This window comes from Narcine bancroftii, chromosome 3, assembly GCF_036971445.1.
Source record: "Narcine bancroftii isolate sNarBan1 chromosome 3, sNarBan1.hap1, whole genome shotgun sequence".
Lineage (NCBI taxonomy): Eukaryota > Metazoa > Chordata > Chondrichthyes > Torpediniformes > Narcinidae > Narcine > Narcine bancroftii.
In genome coordinates this window covers 30,199,153-30,220,103 of record NC_091471.1, presented here as the reverse complement: position 1 = coordinate 30,220,103, position 20,951 = coordinate 30,199,153, and the positions used below count along the sequence as shown (strand labels likewise).

Here is a 20,951-nt window from a genome sequence, read left to right as displayed (position 1 = left end):
AACAGGGATTAAAAAATGGGAAATCCCTGAAATTCATATATTTTAATGCCAGGAGTATTGTAAAAAAGGTAGATGAGCTGAAGGTGTGGATTGATACTTGGAAGTATGATGTGGTAGCGATTAGTGAGACATGGTTGCAGGAGGGATGTGATTGGCAACTGAATATCCCTGGGTTTCGTTGTTTTAGGTGTGATAGAGTCGGAGGGGCAAGAGGAGGTGGGGTTGCATTGCTTGTCAGGGAAAATATTACAGCGGTGCCTAGGAAGGATAGATTAGAGGGCACATCCACGGAAGCTATTTGGGTGGAACTGAGGAGTAGGAAAGGAGAGGTTACACTTGTAGGGGTGTATTATAGACCACCCAGAGGGGACCGAGACCTAGAGGAGCAAATCTGTAGGGAGATAGTAGATATTTGTGATAAGCACAGGGTTGTAATTATGGGAGATTTTAATTTTCCACATATAGATTGGGAAACACATTCTGTGAAAGGAATGGATGGGTTAGAGTTTGTGAAATGTGTGCAAGATAGTTTTTTACAACAATATGTAGAGGTGCCGACCAGAGAAGGAGCAGTGTTAGATCTACTGTTGGCAAATGGGATGGGTCAAGTGACGGAGGTTAGTGTTGGCGAGCACTTCGGGTCCAGTGATCATAATGCCATCAGCTTCAATGTCATTATGGAAAGAGAGAAATCAGGGCCAAGGATTGAGGTTTTTGATTGGGGAAAAGCTAGATTTGAGGAGATGCGAAAGGACTTGCAGGGTGTGCATTGGGACAATTTGTTTTATGGGCAGGATGTAGTAGAGAGATGGAAGTCTTTTAAAGATCAGATTTTGAGAGTGCAAAAGCTTTATGTTCCTGTTAGGTTAAAAGGAGGGGCAAAAGGTTTGAGAGAGCCGTGGTTTTCAAGAAATATTGGAAACTTGGTTCGAAGAAAAAGGGAGGCGTACATTAGATATAAGAAGCATGGAGTTAAGGAGATGTTTGAAAGATACATTGAATGTAAGAGGAATCTTAAGAGAGGAATTAGGAAAGCTAAAAGAAGGTACGAGAAAACTATGGCAAGCAGGGTGAAAACTAATCCAAAAGAGTTCTACAAATATGTTAACGGTAAGAGGAAAGCTAGAGACAAAATTGGTCCCTTAGAAAATCAGAGTGGAAAACTGTGTGTGGAACCTAGAGAAATGGGGGAGATATTGAACAGTTTCTTTTCTTCGGTATTCACTAAGGAGAAGGATATTGGGAGATGTGGGATTAAAAAAAGCAAATTGGGTAAATATGGGGAATATAGAGATTACAAAAGGTGTAGTTTTAAGGCTTTTGAAGAATATAAAGGTGGATAAGTCTCCGGGACCAGACGGGATCTTCCCCAGGACATTGAGAGAAGTGAAGGAGGAAATAGCAGAGGCTCTGGCGGTAATTTTTCAAATGTCATTAGATATGGGGATAGTGCCGGAGGATTGGCGCATTGCGCATGTGGTTCCGTTATTTAAAAAGGGTTCAAGGAGGAAGCCTGGCAACTATCGGCCTGTAAGTTTGACGTCTGTGGTAGGTAAACTAATGGAGAAAATTCTTAGAGATAGTACTTATAAACATCTGGATAGACAGGGTCTGATCAGGAGCACTCAACATGGATTTGTGGGAGGAAGGTCATGTTTGACCAATCTGATTGAATTTTTTGAAGAGGTGACTAGGAATGTGGATGAGGGTAGCGCAGTGGATGTTGTCTATATGGACTTCAGTAAGGCCTTCGATAAGGTACCACATGGAAGGTTAGTTAGGAAGGTGCAGTCTTTAGGTATAAATTTTGAGATAGTCAAATGGATTGAACATTGGCTGAAAGGGAGAGGACAGAGAGTGGTAGTGGATAATTGTCTGTCAGGTTGGAGGCCGGTGACCAGTGGTGTGCCTCAAGGATCTGTATTGGGCCCATTGTTGTTCGTTATATACATTAATGATCTAGATGATGGGGTGGTGAATTGGATTAGTAAATATGCAGACGATACTAAGATAGGTGGAATAGTGGATAATGAAGAAGGTTTTCAAGGATTGCAGAGGGATTTGGGCTGCTTAGAAAAGTGGGCTGAAAAATGGCAGATGGAATTTAATGCTGATAAGTGTGAGGTGCTTCATTTTGGTAAGAAGAATCAGAATAGGACATATGTGGTAAATGGGAGAGCATTGAGGAATACAGAAGAGCAGAAAGATTTAGGAGTGACGGTACATCGTTCCCTGAAGGTAGAAACTCACGTGAATAGGGTGGTGAAGAAGGCTTTTAGTATGCTGGCCTTTATCAATCATTGCATGGAATATAGGAGTTGGGAGGTGATGTTGAGATTGTATAAGACGTTGGTGCGGCCTAATTTGGATTTCTGTGTGCAGTTCTGGTCGCCTAATTATAGGAAGGATATAAACAGAGTGGAGAGAGTGCAGAGAAGGTTTACCAGAATGTTGCCTGGGTTTAAGCATCTGGAGTATGGGGAGAGATTGGACAGATTGGGTCTTTATTCTTTGGAGCGTAGAAGGTTGAGAGGGGATTTGATAGAAGTATTTAAGATTATGAAAGGGATAGACAGAATGGATGTGGATAGACTATTTCCGTTAAGAGGAGGAAAGATTAAAACAAGAGGACATGAGTTAAGAATTAAGGGGCAGAGGTTTAGAGGTAACATGAGGGGGAACTTCTTTACTCAGAGAGTGGTAGCTGTGTGGAATGAACTTCCGGGAGAAATAGTGGCGGCGGAGTCAATTGTATTATTTAAGAAAAGGTTGGACAGGTATATGGATGAGAGGAAGATGGAGGGTTATGGGCATTGTGCAGGGAGGTGGGATTAGAAAGGGGTGTTTGGTTCGGTGCGGACTAGAAGGGCCTAATGGCCTGTTTCCGTGCTGTAATTGTTATGTTATGTTATGTTAACTTAGTAGCAGAGTACAAAAGAACTTGAATGGGAGAAAATGTATTCAAATGTCCAGCAAAATTTTCATCAAATGTAGAGATTACCCCAGTATTTTATTTGTTTTAAAATGATTATGGAATAAAGATTAAAACCCTAAATCAGGGCAAGGCTCATTTTGATGGTATTGGACAAAAACTTGCAAAAGTTGGGAGAGGTTGGGAAAGTTTGTCAGAGAGAGATAGGGAGAGTTCAGGGATGTTATGTTCCTGTTCTAGTGAAAGACAAGGTTAGTAGATTAGCAAATCCTGCACAACCAGCAAAATGGAGAACATAGAACATTAGAGCCTTTCAGCCTACAATGTTGTATTGACCAAAATAAACAGACTCAACACCCATAACCCTCTTTTTTTAAAAATCCATGTGCCAGTCTTCAAATCTTTTAAATCTTCCTATTATACCAGCCTCCATCACCACTCCTGGCAATGCATTCCTGGCACCCATTAAAAAAATACTTTGCCCTGACTTCTCCCCTAAACTTTTGTACCCTCACCTTAAAAGAGATGTTCTCTGGTAATTGCTACTGGTGCTCTGGGGGAAAGGGTACTAACTGTCTTTCCTATCTATACCTCTCATATTCGTGTAGACCAGTATTAAGGCACCCTTCTTTGGTCGAAAGAGAAAGCTCTGTTAACAACACCTCATTAGACACATTCTCTAATCCACCATCAGGGGATTCTGGTCAACTGAAAAGTAGGAGCCATATGGCAAGAACAGGTAACTGGAATCAATACCTTGAGTAGAAAGAGTCCACTCAACTGAAAAATCAGGAGGACAAAGAGGGGAAATGAGTAACTCTGGCAGATAATATGAAAGAAGAACCCAAAGAGATTCTATAAATATCTTGGGGAAAAAAGACTAACTGGGAAGATATAGGTTAAAGTTCATGTATGTGTGGAGCTCCAAGGTCCTAAATGAGTAGTTCTCCCCTGTATTTTCCATGGAGAAAAACATGGACACAGGGGATCTCTAAGAAATTAATCACTACGTCCAAAAGAAAGTCCATATTATAAAAGGATGGTGGGGGCCTTAAAGTTGCTTAATGTAGATAAATCCCCATGGTTTGATCAGATGTATCCCAGGACAGTGTGGAAATCTAGGGAGAGAAAATTGAGGGAACCCTGGCAGAGATATTTTTATCATGACTCACAGGGGAAGTACCAGAAGTCTGTAGGGTGACTTATTTTGTGCTTTTATTTGAGAAGAGCTGCAAGGGTAAGCCAGGGAACTACAGACCTGCAAACTTTACATCAGTGATGGGTAAGTTAGTGAAGAGGACTCTGAAAAACTTGATGTAGATGCTTTTGGAAAGACGTAGACTGATTAGAGATAGTCAGCATGGTTTGTGCATGGGAAATTATGCCTACAAACTGAAGTTATTTGAAACGACAAGATTATTTTAATAGGGGCATTTTATTTTTGTGATTGATGTTCCCACATGAACTTTAGCAAAGGCCTTTAACAGGTTCTGTGTGGAAGGCTGGTCTGGAAAGTTGGTGTGCCATAAGGATCAGGGCTGGATCTTTTATATCAACTATCTGGTTAAGAAAGTAGGTAGCATGGTTAATATGTTTACAAATGACACAAAAATTGGTATGATCGACAATGAAAATGGTTATCCGTGATCACAATGGGAGCTTGATAAACTGACTCAGTGGGCCGAGGAATAGCAAATGGAGTTTAATTCAGATAAGTGGGAGGTGTTACATTTTGACAAGTCAAAACAGGCCAAGTCTTAAACAGTAAACAGGGAATGTCATCAGCATGTATTACACACTGGGCAAAGTCATCTGACAGACAAGCCATGGAGTACAGGTATATAGTTCCCCAAAATTATTGACACAGGTAGACTGGATAACAAAGGAGAATATTTGACATAGAGTAGTCAGGGCATAGAGTATAGGAAATAGGATATCTTGTTATGAAGGTACAATGTCTTGGTAAAGCCACATTTGTAATACAGTGCAATTCTGGTCACTTTGCCAAAGGAAGGATTTCATCAGGCTGGAACGAGTCATGAAGATATTACCACAATGAAAGAGCAAGTTAAAGGGAGAGGCTGAATAAACTAGGACTTTTTCGCGTGGAGCATATGAGGGTGACTTTAGAGAAATATTAAAATCATGAAATGCAGATATTTGGTGAATAGTTTTTTCCCTGGAATGAAAATTTAAAATTTGAGATCATCTAGTTTTATTGTGGCTTTGTGGGTGGGAGGGGGGTTGGGACAGAGATTTGAAAGGGATTATAGGAGCAACTTTTTCCACAGCTGCCAGAGAAAGTGGTCGAATGGATAAAACTATTAAATTTAATCAGGTACCTGGATAAGAAAGGGTTAGGGACATGGGCCAAGTGCATGAATTGAACTAGCTCAGATAGCCATAGGCCTGTTTCTGTGCTGATGTAGCCCTATAACTATGAAATAATAATGTTTTGTGTGGTGTACAATGTATATGTCTATTTATTTTTATTTACTACAGCCAATCAAGTGTGCAAGACGCACAAACTACAATGGTATATATTAAATTACTCCAGTATGGAAAGATAATAAATATGAAGGATCAATAAATATTCAGTTACAATAAGTACAAGGACAGAAAAGTAGCATTTCAATAGTTCAGGCAGGACTTTTATGTGGTGCCCATGTAGTTTCTAGTTATAATGCAAGAAAGTTCATTAGATATTAAGGAGTTAGTATTCCAAAATAACAATGATAATTATGGACTCACAGCAACCATATGAGCAAAAAACAGGCAGGCACCTGAATAAAAAGCCTGGGAAAGAAGGGAAGGAAAAGCAGGGTTCTTTGCCTCTCCCCCAGCCTTTTTATTTCAGTGCCTGTCTGATTTTTGCTCATTTCTTTAAGGGCTCAGGCCCAAAACATTGGTTATTCCTCCTACAGTCGCAGGAAGACTTGCTGAGTTTCTCCAGTATTTTGGTGTTTTTTTGCGTCAATCACAGCATCTGCAAAGTTTCATGTTTCACATGATAATGAGTTTATTGTCATACACATTGTACAGTGTACATATGCACTGAAATGCTTTGCCGCTGAAGCTGAACATTTTGTGAAGAAAAACTAAAAGAACTACAATAGTATATTTAAATACAGAAAGACATAATATTCAGTTATTCTCATGCAGTCCTTTTGTGGTGTCACAGCAGTTCCTGATTAGTGTAACAAAGGGAGGTTCAATAGCCTGATAGCTGTTGGAAAGAAGCTATTCTTGAACATACATGCTGGCTTCAGGTTTCTCCCCAAAAGAGAAAAGAGAGCAACCAGGGTGATGAGAGTTTCTTGTGATACGTTCAATAAATGGGAGGTTAAAGCCAGTGATGGAACTGACTATGTGTGTTACCTTCTGCATTCCTGGGCAGTCAAATTCCCAAATTAGGTTTTGATGCAACCTATCAATATACCTTCCACAGTGCATCTGTAGAAATTTGATTGCGTGTTCGATGACATGCCAAATCTATTAAGGCTCCTGAGAAAGTAGAGACATTGGTGTGCCTTCTTCACAACTGCCTTGCTGTGCTGGCTCCAGAAGTCTTCAGAACTATGGATCCCAAGAACACATTAATATAGACAGGTGTTTGGTTTCCCCAGCCTTTCCTTCCTAAAATCACCAATAAATTCCTTTGCCTTGGTGACATTGAGAGCAAGATTGTTCTGGCATCACTCAACAAATTCTCAATCGTCATTCCAACTTATAATTTCCACTAATTCAGTCAATGGTGATGTTCCCAGTGAATTTTTAGATTGAGTTGGAGCCAAATTTGGCAACAGCTGGGGACTAAGCATGTGGGCTTGGAATTCTTGGTGTTGATGGTCAGTGCAGAGGAGGTGATGATGCTAATTCACACTGATTGGCATCTGCCAATGAGGATTTAGTGATCTAGTTGCAGGAATGTTTTACAGTTGCATGGCTTACTCATGCTTCAATGAGTTTTAGGAAATATAGAAAAGGAACCTGAACTAAGATCTGAACAGGTTCAGTAAAAGAAAATGCTTGAAAAAATTTAAAAGCTTGCAATTTAAAAATCAGTAATATAAGAATGAAATGGTAAAGCAAATGGATGCTCTTATTAGAATATTTACTTTCAAAGATTAATTTTAATACGGAAGGGGGGGAGGAGAAGTTGACAAGCTTCGGGTAAAGGTATAGGACCAAATGTGGGCATAGCACAGGTAGCTATTCTGCATCTTTTATTTACCTCATTCTACAATTCAGTGTTAGTTTTAACGAGATTAAACTGGAAAATAACATTATTTATGGATTAATTTGGCTGACTGAGAAATGTGCAATGAAGAATTTCATCCATATATTCAGCTTTGAAAAATGTTGCCCTGTAGTCGCCCGCGCACGGAGACGCGGACTGGCCCAGAAAATGGCCGATGAATGCTACAGTCCTCCCATTTCTACAAAACCTTGATTTATTGCCATCTGAATGTTATTTTGAAATGGAATAGTTTATCAATGACAACAAAAAGTACAGGCCATCAAGAATAAATTTAACAAATATGATTGAACCAATTATAACATTTTTTTGCATTGCAATGAACTAATTCTAAAGATCAGAGAATAGAAAACAGGAACAGGCCTTTTGCCCCAAATCAGTGGCAAGGACAACATCAAATTTAAAATGAAACTTTGCTGCTTGTACATGATACTCATCCATCCAACAATTCCTTTCTCTCTGGAAACCTCTAAAATGCTACAATTGTATCTGCTGCCACCACTACTGCTAACCATTCATGATGGGGACACACTTGACCCACACATACTACACCCTCCCCTGAAACACGTCCTCTAATATGTGACATTTTTAACAAGAGAAAAGGATTCTCACCGTTTACCCTATCGACACCCATCATAATTGTACTGATATCTATCAGATCTCCCCTCAGGCTCCAATAATCTGGAGAAAACAACCCAGGTTTATGCAACCTCCCATTATAGCTCATAGCCTCCAATCCAGGAAATGTCATGGCAAGTCTCTTCTGGAAGCCTCCAATCCTTTCTGTTGTGGTGTAACCAGAATGCTTCAAGAATCCTGCCATTAAATGTATACAATTAATTCCTCTTTCATTTGACCTCCCAAACTGCAACAACTCGCACTTGTCTGGATTAACCTCCATCAGCCATTTCTCTGCCCATATTTGTAATTTATCTATATCCCTGTTGTATTCTTTGATACCCTTCTACATTCTCTGCAGCAACAATCTTTGTGTAAAAATTACCAACCCATTACCAACCTATCTACATTTTCCATCCATACATGCACAAAAATGTGCAGTGGTCCCAATACAGATCCCAATGGAAGACCACGAGTCTACCATCCTTCCAGCTATATTCCATCAGCCAATCACTCCCAAATGCAATCTATCAATTAACCATGTATCCCAATCATGTTCCTGGTGGATCAAACTACACTGAAGGACCTTATGAAGTCCACACAAAAAAAATAGCATTATCCTATCTGCAACCACCTTTATCACCTCACAAAAACTCAAATTTGTTGGACATGACCTGCCTCATACAAAGCCATGCTGATATCCCAAATCTGACCATCATTCCAAATGTGCAGAAATTCTCTTCATTAGTTTCCCTACCACTGATTTCCCATTTATATCCCATTTCCCTCCTTGAACAATGGTACAACATTGGCTGCAGTTCAGACCTCTAGAATCTTACCTGTTGCTCGTAAAGATTTCCTCAAAGTCCCTCCACTGCCTCTTTTAATAGGCTGGAATATATCCTAGAATCATAGACTACTGCAGCACAGAAACAGGCCCCTTCAACCTTTCTTGTCTGTGCCTAGTCCATAGCCATCCATACCTCTCCCATCCATGCATTTGTCCAAATTCTTAAATATTAAAATTGAGGTTGCATTTACCACTTCAGCTGGCAGCTCGTGCAAACACTTCCACCACTCTGTTTGAAGAAGTTCCCCCCCCCCTGCCTGTTCCCCCTAAACCTTTCTCATTTCACCCTTAACTCATGTCCTCCGGTTTGTATCTCACCTACCCCCAGTGGAAAAAGACTATACTGTATTTATTCAGTCTACCCCCCTCAATTTTAACTACCTCAATCAAATTTTCCCTCATTCTTCTATGCTCCACAGAATAAAGTCCTAACCTGATGTCAAGGCAACATCCAAGTAAAACTTATCTGCACTCTTTCTATCTTATTGACATCTTTCTTGCAGTTAGGTTACCAAAACTACACACAATATTCCAAATTTGGCCTCATCAATGTCTTAGAACATAGAAAAGTATAGCACACTACAGGCCCTTTGGTCCTCAATGTTGTGCAAACACATATATCCTTTCCTTAAAAAAGTACTAAACCCTCCCTACCCCATATCCCTCCATCCATGTACCTGTCTAAGAGACTCTTAAATACCCTAAATTTTAAGCTTCCACCACCATCCCAGACAAGGCATTCCAGACACTCACAATTCTCTCTGTAAAAAACTTACCCCAGATGTCTCCCCTAAACTTCATACACATGTTCTCTGGTGTTTGCTGATCTTGCCCTAGGAAACAGGTGCTGGCTGTCCACCCTATCTATGTCTCTCATAATCTTGTAGACCTCTATCAACTCTCCTTTTATCCTTCTTTGCTCCAAAGTGAAAAGTTCCAGCTCTGCTAACCTTGCCTCATAACACTTATTTTCCAATTCAGGCAACGTCCTGGCAAATTTTCCGCATCCTTCCTATAATGAGGTGACCAGAACTGAACACAATATTCCAAGTGTGGTCTTACCAAAGATTTGTAGAGTCGTATAACTTTACCAATAACATCCCAATTCCTATACTCAATACTTTGATTTATGCCAAAAGCTCTCTTTATAACACTATCCACCTGTGACGCCACTTTAGGTAATTAACGGTATGTATTTGTGTACCCACTCTTCAGTGGGTCTGTTTTACTGCACTTCTCAGTGCCCTACCATTTACTGTGTATGTCCTTTCTTGGTTTGTCCTTCCAAACTGCAACACCTCACACTTGTCTGCATTGAATTCCATCTGCCATTTTTCCAGCTGGCTGAGATCACTCTGCAAGCTTCAAAAACCTTCCTCACTGTCCACAACACCTCCAATCATAGAGTCATCTGTAAACTTAATGATCCAATTTACCACTATCATTCAGATCATTGATATAGATGCAAACACAATGGTAACAGCACCAATCTCTGAGGCACATTAGCAGTAACAGGCCTCCAATTTGAGAAGCAATCATCCACCAACACTTTCTGGCTTCTCCCGTCCAGCTTTGTTGAATCCAGTTTACTACTTCACCATGAATACCAAGCACCGGAACCTTCCCGACTAAACTGCCACGTGGGACCTTGTTAAAGGTCTTACTGAAGTCCATGGAGACAACAGCTACACCCTTTCCTTCTTCAGGCCCCAGCAACATCATCTTAATGCTCTTCAAAAGACCCTGCACCATCTCTTTCCTAATCTCAGAATGACCCAAAACATTAGCATTCCCATCACTGTGCTCCCTATTGCACATCCTTCTCCTTGGTGAATATGGAGGAAGATACTCATTTTACCACACCAATACTTCATTACAAAGTACAAATACTCAATACAGAACAGACTTCAGGCATGCCTGGTGATCAATTTTACGATCCTTCCACAACAACATTAAAATGTACTTCAAGCCATTGTTAAGTGAACAATTTTGATGGTGCAATCATTGTGGTTTAAAAACAATGGCTTGATACATATGAAACAAAAATCTTTGTTCAGCCACAACAATTTTGCCAATAAATATTGGCTAAATAACAATTTGAAATTAATAAATCCAGATGAAATAAAAATGTGCACATGACTAAATATTCTGCTACATAACAAATTATATATTTTCCTCTGAGCTCTCTACATAGCACAATTTCACCGTGCTGGAAATACCAAAATGATTCACTCCAAGGATCCCTCACCTCAATTCCACTCTGTTTGGTTAGTTTAACAGCAGTGTTGTAAAAGCCACAACGCAGCAAGTGTTCTACCATCATGCGGTCCATGCGTTTTTTCTTCCACATATTTACTGCTGCTGCCTGGTCGCTGCTATGTTCCTTCAAGTGTTCAATTCTACGTTTGCACAACTTTGCACTCTCATCTTCAGCTTGGATTGATTCAACAGCCTGTGAAAACAAAAATACTTAATGACATCTCCAATGTGGAAACTGTTTCTCTAATACAAGATATAAGCAAGACAATGATAATGTTTGTCAAACTTATTGAATTTCTTACTCACTGCAGCTGAACAGGGAGTTGTAAAAAAAATATATATAATAGTAAACTTAATTAAAAAGGCAAATACACAAGATAGATAATAAATATTCATGGTAATTCTGATGCAAAAAAAGTGACTTGCTCTAGTGCAGATGTGTTTTTGTGCTGTTGGGGCAGTCCAGTGTAAAAAGGGGAGGTTCAACAATTGTTGGAAAGAAACTGAACTTGAACCTAGAGTTGCTAGTTTTCAAGCTTCTCTACCTTCTTCCCATAGGTAGCAGTGAGAAGAGGTTGTAACCAGATTGGTGGGAGTCCTTTATGATGATGACTGCCTTCTTGAGGCTGGACCACACATCAAGATCTGCAATGGATAGGAGGTCAAAGTGTTTGATACTTTCTGCATTCCTGGGCATCTGAATTTCCAAAGCAATGCTTAAAAGTGCTGGAAGAACTCAGCAGGTCATGCCTCATCCATGGAAAACAACAGGCAATCAACGTTTCGGGTCAAGACCCTTGATTTTCTTGCTATTTTTGATAAAGGGACCAGAATGATGATTGGCAATTTCTGTCCATGGATGCTGTCTGACCAACAAAATCTTCAGCTTCTCTTCATTTACTCAAGATTCCAGCATCTGCAGTTTTGCCTTTCTACAATGAAAATTATTTGGTTTCATCTGCCCATGTTTCCATCTCTACAGGATACCACCTCAATTAAATAAAATTAAATACATCTTTCAGGCATCAAATACATACCTTCTTACCACCCTTTAATTGATTTTGTGGAGATTCATTTTTCCAGTAAGATTTGATTTAATCTGTCATCTCTCATTCACACCTCCTCCAGATAGCCTTTCTATCCCATTTTGGACAGCAGAATTGGCGTTATTACATTTTCACTGATCTCAGTGCAATCTATTTTTTTTTAATTCTTTTTGCCTCCTCTTTCCTGGTCTCTTTTTAAGCCAGGTAGTTAATCAAAATATAGCTGTTTCTGTCAATGGAAGTTGTTTGATTTGCAGAGTAGGAAAGGCAATTGAGAGGTAGTAAAAACACAAAAATGCTGGACAAGTTCAGCATGTCAAACAGTGTCCTTTATGTAGCAAAGGTAAAGATACAAAACTGGATTGGGCTGCTGCTGCTCGGAGGGCAACAGAGTCGGTGTTTCCCAAGGCGACCATTGGAAGAGGGGCAAGGAGAGACTGCTAGAGCAGAAGGTATTTAAATTCTTGATTTAGCTTCGCGGGCCTAGTTGGATTGGGTTGATGCTGCTCTGAGGGCAACAGAGTCGGTGTTTCCCAAGGCGACCATTGGAAGAGGGGCAAGGAGAGACTGCTAGAGCAGAAGGTATTTAAATTCTTGATTTAGCTTCGCGGGCCTAGTTGGATTGGGTTGATGCTGCTCTGAGGGCAACAGAGTCGGTGTTTCCCAAGGCGACCATTGGAGGATGGGCGAGGAGAGACTGCTAGAGCAGTAAGTAAATTGTCTGAGGGCCAATAAAATAAAAGGAGTGAAAGGTGAGGGAGCGGCCAGCGAGGAGCGGCTCAGCGCAGAGAGGCTGAAGCACAGGTAAAGGGGTAAGTCTCTTTATTTCTTTTTTCATTTAACTCAATCGTAGGCGGTCATTTTAGACATGGCAGGTGAACTCAGTCCCGTGCCATGCTCTTCTTGTACTATGTGGGAACTCAGGGTGACTGACAGTGTCCTGGGAACTACGTGTGCAGGAAGTGTGTTCAGCTGCAGCTCCTGATTGGCCGCATGACGGCACTGGAGCTGGGCATGGATTCGCTCTGGAGCATCCGGGATGCTGAGGGTTTGGTGGATAGCACCTTTAGCGAGTTGGTCACACCATAGCTTCATAGAATTGAGGGAGATAGGGACCAAAGGTAATAGTAAGAACAGGAAGGTAGTGCAGGAGTCTCCTGTGGTCATCTCCCTAAAAAACAGATATTCCGCTTTGGATGTTGTTGGGGGAGATGGCCCATCAGGAGAAGGCAGCAGAAGCCAGGGTCAGGGTGCTGTGAGTGGCTCTGCTGTGCAAGAGGGCTGGAAAAAGAGTGGTAGGACAATAGTCATAGGGGATTCAATTGTAAGGGGAATAGACAAGAGCTTCTGTGGCCGTAAAAGGGACTCCCGCTTGGTGTGTTGCCTCCCAGGTGCAAGGGTCAGGGATATCACAGAGCGGCTGCAGGGCATTCTGGATGGGGAGGGTGAACAGCCAACTGTTGTGGTCCATGTTGGTACCAACGACATAGGAAAAAAGCGGGATGAGTTCCTACAAGCAGAATTCAGGGAGCTTGGAAGGAAGTTAAGGAGTAGGACCTCTAGGGTAATAATCTCTGCCACAAGCTAGTCAGAGTAGGAATTTCAGGATAGATAGAATGAATATGTGGCTTGAACAGTAGTTTAGGAGGGAAGGTCTTAGGGCATTGGAATCGGTTCTGGGGCAGATGGGATCAGTTCAAACAGGACGGTCTCCATCTGGGCAGGGCCGGGATCAATGCCCTCGGGAGAGTGTTTGGTAGTGCTGTTGGGGAAGGTTTAAACTAATGTGGCAGGGGGATGGGATCAGGAGTAGAGAGACGGAAGGGTTTAGCATGAAGGAAGAAGTCGGAAATAGGAGGGTGAAAAGCAAAAGAGGCAGGCAGGTAACCTCAGGGCAAAAAAGGCCACTTTACTGCATAATGGTGATAGGGTTAAGGCTCTGGTAAAAACAAGCTCGATGGCCTTGTGTCTTAATGCAAGGAGTATACATAATAACGTGGATGATTTGAATGTGTAGGTAGCTGTAAATGACTATGATATAGTTGGGATCACAGAAACATGGCTTCAAGGGGACCAAGGCTGGGAGCTTAACATTCATGGATTTTCAATATTCAGGAGGGACAGACAGAAAGGAAAAGGAGGTGGGGTAGCATTGTTGGTTAGAGAGGAGTTTTAAAAGCAATAGAAAGGAAGGATGTTAGTTTGAATGATATGGAATCAATGTGGGTAGAGCTGCAAAATGCAAGGGGGCAGAAGACGTTAGTGGGAGTTGTATATAGACCACCTAACAGTAGTAGAGAGGTTGGGGATGGCATTAAACAGGGAATTGGAAATGCGTATAACAAAGTTATAATGGGTGACTTTAATCTCCATATAGACTGGATGAATCAAATTGGTAAGGGTACTGATGAGGACGATTTCTTAGAAGGTATACGGGATAATTTTCTAACCCAGTATGTTGAAGAACCAATGAGGGAACAGGCCATTCTAGACTGGGTTCTGAGTCATGAGGAAGGGTTAGTTAACAATCTTGTTGTGCGAAGCCCTTTGGCCAAGAGTGACCACAATATGGTGGAATTTTTCATTAGGATGGAAAGTGACAGGGTTAATTCTGTAACTCAGGCTCTGAACTTAAAGGAGGGTGACTTTGAGGGTATGAGATGCAAATGTTACTTAAAGGATTAACTGTAGAAAGGCAATGGCAAGCATTTAAGGATCACCAGGATGAAATACATCGTTTGTTCATCCCAGTTTGGAAAAAGAATAACTCAAGGATGGTAGTACATCCTTGGATAACAAGGGAAATCAGGGAGAGTATCAAGTGTAAAGAGGAAGCGTATAGACTAGCCAGGAAAGACAGAATACCAGAGGATTGGGAGAAATTCAGAGTTCTACAGAGGAAGACAAAGGGATTAATCAGGAAAGGCAAAAGAGATTATGAGAGAAAGTTGGCAGGGAATATAAAAAAATGACTGCAAAAGTTTTTACAGATATGTAAAGAGAAAGAGACTAGTAAAGACAAATGTGGGTCCCTTGCAGTCAGAAACAGGTGAATTGGTCATGGGGAACAAAGACATGGCAGACCAATTAAATAACTACTTTAGTTCGGTCTTCACTAGGGAAAATATGAATAATCTTCGGGAAATAATAGAGAACCATGGGGCTAATGTGACGGAAGGACTGGGGAAAATAAGTGTAAGTTGTGTTGGATAAATTGAAGGGATTAAAGGCAGACAAGTCCGCAGGGCCTGATGGTCTGCATCCCAGAGTGCTAAAGGAAGTAGCCCTTGAAATAGTGGATGCATTGTTGATAATTTTTCAAAACTCTAGATTCTGGAATAGTTCCTGAGGACTGGAGGGTGGCTAATGTAACTCCACTTTTTAAAAAGAGAGGGAAAGAGAAATCAGGGAATTATAGACCAGTTAGCTTGACATCAGTAGTGGGGAAAATGTTAGAGTCGGTTATTAAAGATGTGATTGCTGCACATCTGGAAAGTGGTAAATTCATTGGTCATGGTTTTATGAAGGGAAAATCGTGTCTGACTAATCTTATTGAATTTTTTGAGGATGTAACTAGTAGAGTGGACAGGGGAGAACCAGTGGATGTGGTTTACCTGGATTTTCAGAAGGCTTTTGTTAAGGTCCCACACAGGAGATTACTATACAAACTTAAGGCACACGGTATAGGGGATGAGGTATTGAGGTGGATAGAGAATTGTTTGACAGATAGGAAGCAAAGAGTGGGAATAAATGGGTACTTTTTGGAATGGCAGTCAGTTACTAATGGAGCATCACAAGGCTCAGTGCTGGGACCCCAGTTATTTACGATATATATTAACGATTTAGATGAGGAAATAGAAAACAACATTTCCAAGTTTGCAGACGACACGAAGCTGGGTGGGATTGTAAGCTGTGTAGAGGCTGTTAAGAGTGTGCAGGGTGACTTGGACAGGTTGGGTGAGTGGGCAAATGCATGGCAGATGCAATATAATGTGGATAAATGTGTGGTTATCCACTTTGGAGGAAAGAATGGGAGGGCTGAGTACTATCTTAATGGTATCCAATTATGAAAAGGGGAGATGGAAAGAATCCTGGGTGTGCTGTGCATCAGTCATTAAAAATGTGCAGGCAGGTGCAGAAAGCAGTAAAAAAGGCGAATGGTATGTTGGCGTTCATATCAAGAGGATTCGAGTACAGGAGCAGAAAGGTATTGATGCAATTGTATAGGGCCTTGGTGAGACCTCACCTGGAGTATTGTGTTCAGTTTTGGTCTCCTTATCTGAGGAAGGACATCATTGTCATGGAAAGAGTGCAGAAAAGGTTGACCAGATTGATACCAGGGATGGCGGGACTTGCATATGAAGAAAGGCTAGAACGACTGGGCTTGTACTCGCTGGAGTTTAGACGATTACGAGGAGATTTAATAGAAACGTTCAAAATTCTTAAGGGATTTGACAGGCTAGATGCAGGAAGATTGTTCCCAATGTTGAGCAAGTCTAGAACCAAGGGTCACAGTTTAAGGATAAAGGGGAAGTCCTTTAGGACTGAGATGAGGAAGAATTTTTTCACTCAGAGGGTGGTGAATTTATGGAATTCTCTGCCACAGGAAGTGATTGAGGCCAGTTCCATAGCTATATTTAAGAGAGAGTTAGATTTAGTACTTGTGACTAAGGGGATCAGGGGGTATAGAGAGAGAGCTGGAACAGGGTACTGAGTGGATGATCAGCCATGATCAAAATGAATGGCGGTGTAGGCTTGAAGGGCCAAATGGCCTACTCCTACACCTATTTTCTATGTTTCATCCAAACTAAAGGGTAGGAAGGGGGAAAGTGGAGGGTGAGGGTGTGGCAAGACAGGAGATGATAGGTGAAAAAAGGAGGGAGAGGACAGCAGCAATGGGGGGGGGCGAATGGTAGGGCTGTGTGGGTGAAAGAACTGTCAGGACAGACAGGAAAGGTGGAGGGGAAAGAAAAGGTTTAATGGAAAGCAGTAAAGTCAATGTTCATGCCAGGTGGCTGGAGGGTGCCTAGCCAGAAAATAAGGTGCTGTTCTTCCAATCTGCAGGTGGTCAGAGTGGGACAGAACACAAGGCCATGGACAGATATGCAAGTGTGAGGGTGCAACGCAGAATTGAAATGGGTGGCCCTTGGGAGGTCTCTGTGGTTGCAAATGAAGCAGAGGTGCTGAGCGAAGCGATCTCCCAGTCTGCGACTGGTCTCTTCGATGTAGAGAATGCCACAGAGAGTGCACTAGATGTAGTAGACAAGTCTTCTGGATGTACAAGTGAAGTGTTGCTTCACATGAAAGACCCAGGACCGTGGTGAGGGAGGAGGTATGGGCGCAAGTGTTGCACCTCCTGTGGGCACAAGGGAAAGTATAGGGGTGAGATGGGTGGGGAATAATTAGTACACGAGGGAATCACAGAGGGAATGGTCCCTGCGGAAGGCCAAGAGGGGAGGAGAAGGGAAAATGTATCCAATGGTGGGATCCTGTAGTAAGTGCCGGAAAATGCAGTGGATGAAGTATTGGATGCGGAGGATGGTGGGGTGGTAGGTGAGGTTGGTACGTCTGGAGGCAGAGGGGCCCAGGGAAGATAAGTGGGAAATGGTGGAGATGTGTTTGATGGCTGAGTTGATAGCGGTGGAGGGGAAGCCATGTTTGTGGAAGAAAGCAGACATTTCAGAAGCTATGGACAAATCTGGAGGTAGAAACTCTCAGAAAAATGAAATAGAATGTTTCTTTGTCTAATGCAAGGATCTTATCCCTTTTACCCCTATTCTACCACTGTATCTGTTTCAGGATGATGCCTTCCACTCCAGGACATCCAAAATGTCCTCCTTCAAGAAACACTGCTCCACTCCCCACCCATCATTGATAAAAAAACCTTACTGCATCTCCCAGATCTCATGCATTTTTGCTTTCACCCTCCCTGCCTTCAGACAGAAGCATAAAGTATCCTTGGTTATCACCTTTCACCCCACTTCATTCATCAATACATCTACCACTAGCAATACCACCACCAGCCAAATAATGCAGACAGTCCTTCTAGTAGGTGTCAGAGAATTCTGTGATTAGTGTAATGGGGGAGGTTCAAGTCTGATCACCATTGGAAATAAATTATTCTTGAACTTCCAGATATTGGACTTCAGGATTTTGTACCTTCTTCTTGAAGGTATCAGTGAGAAGTGGTTATCTTAGATGATGGAGGTCCATAAGATGTTGTCTGAATTTTTGAGGTAGCGCCTCATATAGATGACTTTAATGGATGGGCAGTCGGAGCCTGTGATGGCCCTAGCTATGTCTGCTACCTTTTGCATTCCTGGGCACTCAAGTTACCAAACCAAGCTGTGATGCAAACAGTCAATATATTTTCTAGAGTGTACATGTAAATGTTTGATAGAGTATTCGACTAATGCCAAATCCCCTCAGACTTGTGAGGAAGTAGAGGTGCTGGTGTGCCTTCTTCACTAGTCTTGATGTTCTGGCTCCAGGAAAGATCTTCTGATACACGTATTCCCAGAAACTTAAAGACATTTACCCTCTCCATATCTGTCATACCAATGCAGACAAATGCCTGGTACCTTGGCCACTCTTTCTAAGTATCAAAAATAAGTTTCTTCTACTGTTTGTCCCTATATCCCCATCCAGAGTCATAAACAGGCATTCCAGGTGAGACAGTTTTGCATCCACCTCATCTAACCTTATCTATCTATTCAGTACAGACAATGCAGCCTCCTCTACATACGAGAACAAAAGCACATCAGGCAACCACTTTGTCCATAGAGGCTGTCTGGAATTCCCAGTTACCAGCCATTTCAATTCCTTTGACTTCATTCATTGCCATGGTGAGTCCAAATGCAAACAAGAAACAACACATACTCTATGTTGCTAAAAACACTGTGGCATTAACATTGTGATTTGTATTTTCATATAATCCTGACCCCCATACAGTTCCACTTTCTAGCTATTCCTTACCTACTCCCATATTTGGTTTTCTGCCAGCTTCATCCCCAGTATACTCTTCTCAACTCACTACCGCTTCTACCTTTTAAGCAGTATTCCACTTCTTGGCCCCTCCCCAGCAACTTTCTCCATCTCCACCACACCCTTCTTTCACATTTAATATCTCCTCTTTCCATCCTGCCCTCAAAAATTGGATCCAACAGAAAATGTTGACTATTTTGTTTATGAATGCTCCCTCCAACTCTAAATGTTGACAAAGGTTGTTTTTTGCACCCGAAGTAGTACTGATCATGTCAGTACTACTTCGGTAACATTAATAAAAAGGCAAATTGATTGTTATGAAGAATTTCTGTACACAGATAAACTGTGCAAACCAAACCAGTGAAGATAGTACAGAAGATGAATTCGTAGAGTTCCATATTTCCTCATGTTATAGCCGACCCCACCTTTTTTGGCCTAAAAATCACCTACTTTCTTTAAATCCGGTGTAAAAGCAGAACCCCCATCCACCCCCAATTTTTGTCCTGATGCCCCAATCGCGAACCTTTGCCTCAGCCACCGACCCATCTGAGCTCACTACTCCCCAACCACGGATCCTCGCCTTGGCACACCGCCACTCCGAGCTCCCGGTGGTCCGATCGTGGATCCTCGCCCCAGCTGCCCATCCACTGGAACTCCTGATGCCCTAACTGCGGACCCTCGCTGCGGCTGCTTAAACACCAGAGCTCCCGACGCCCTAGCTTCAGACTCTCTCCTAGGCCCCTGACGGCCAGAACACAGACTTAACACCTGGTCCCGGCCATCAGAGCTCCCGATGCCTTGAACGACACAGGTACTTACACTGGTCAAAAATAGAAATTAGTCCCCAAAACTCAACTATTACACGAGTATATACGGTACTTTTGTGAATTTTAGTCTCTCAAAAGTTTGACCTGTGTAAAGGTTGACTCCCCAAATTTAACCAGAAAGATTGGTTCTGAAAACTGGTCTATGGTACATCAAGAACATTTTTTATAAATATATCAATACATCAAAGAGGAAATACTATTTCAATCTAGCAATATACAGTAAGAAAGATGCCGCTTTAGTTGCCCATTCAGAGCCAGCTCTTCAGCGCTTGACGTCCTGTTTTGCAGAAACTGCCAAAATGTTTGGCCTGGAAGTCAGCCTGAAGAAAACTGAGGTCCTCCATCAGCCAGCTCCCCACCATGACTACCAGCCCCCCCACATCTCCATCAGGCACACAAAACTCAAAACGGTCAACCAATTTACCTATCTCGGCTGCACCATTTCATCGGATGCAAGGATCGACAACGAGATAGAAAACAGACTCGCCAAGGCAAATAGCGCCTTTGGAAGACTACACAAAAGAGTCTGGAAAAACAACCAACTGAAAAACCGCACAAAGATAAGCGTATACAGAGCCGTTGTCATACCCACACTCCTGTTTGGCTCCGAATCATGGGTCCGCTACCGGCATCACCTACGGCTCCTAGAACGCTTCCACCAGCGTTGTCTCCACTTCATCCTCAACATTCATTGGAGCAACTTCATCCCTAACATTGAAGTACTCGAGATGGCTGAGGCCGACAGCATCGAATCCATGCTGTTGAAGATCCAACTGCGCTGGGTAGGTCACGTCTCCAGAACGGAGGACCATCGCCTCCCCAATATCGTGTTATATGGCGAGCTCTCCACTGGCCATCGTGTCAGAGGTGCACCAAAGAAGAGGTACAAGGACTGCCTAAAGAAATCTCTTGGTGCCTGCCACATTGACCACCGGCAGTGGGCTGATATCACCTCAAACCGTGCATCTTGGCGCCTCACAGTTTGGCGGGCAGCAACCTCCTTTGAAGAAGACCGCAGAGCCCACCTCACTGACAAAAGACAAAGGAGGAAAAACCCAACACCCAACCCCAACCAACCAATTTTCCCTGCAACCGTGTCTGCCTGTCCCGCATCGGACTTGTCAGCCACAGACGAGCCTGCAGCTGACGTGGACATTTACCCCTCCATAAATCTTCG

The 20,951-nt window shown here is 42.3% G+C and overlaps 1 protein-coding gene across 6 annotated transcripts in view; it reads right to left on the bottom strand.

The window, feature by feature from the left end:
* maea (macrophage erythroblast attacher, E3 ubiquitin ligase) overlaps window positions 1-20,951 on the bottom strand; it is a 123,831-nt gene that overhangs the window by 61,549 nt on the left and 41,331 nt on the right. For all 6 annotated transcript variants that reach the window (XM_069923710.1, XM_069923711.1, XM_069923714.1 and 3 more), the window contains one exon: window positions 10,907-11,110. In XM_069923710.1, coding sequence (XP_069779811.1) covers window positions 10,907-11,110 — 204 coding nt within the window. The remainder of the gene's footprint in view (window positions 1-10,906; window positions 11,111-20,951) is intronic.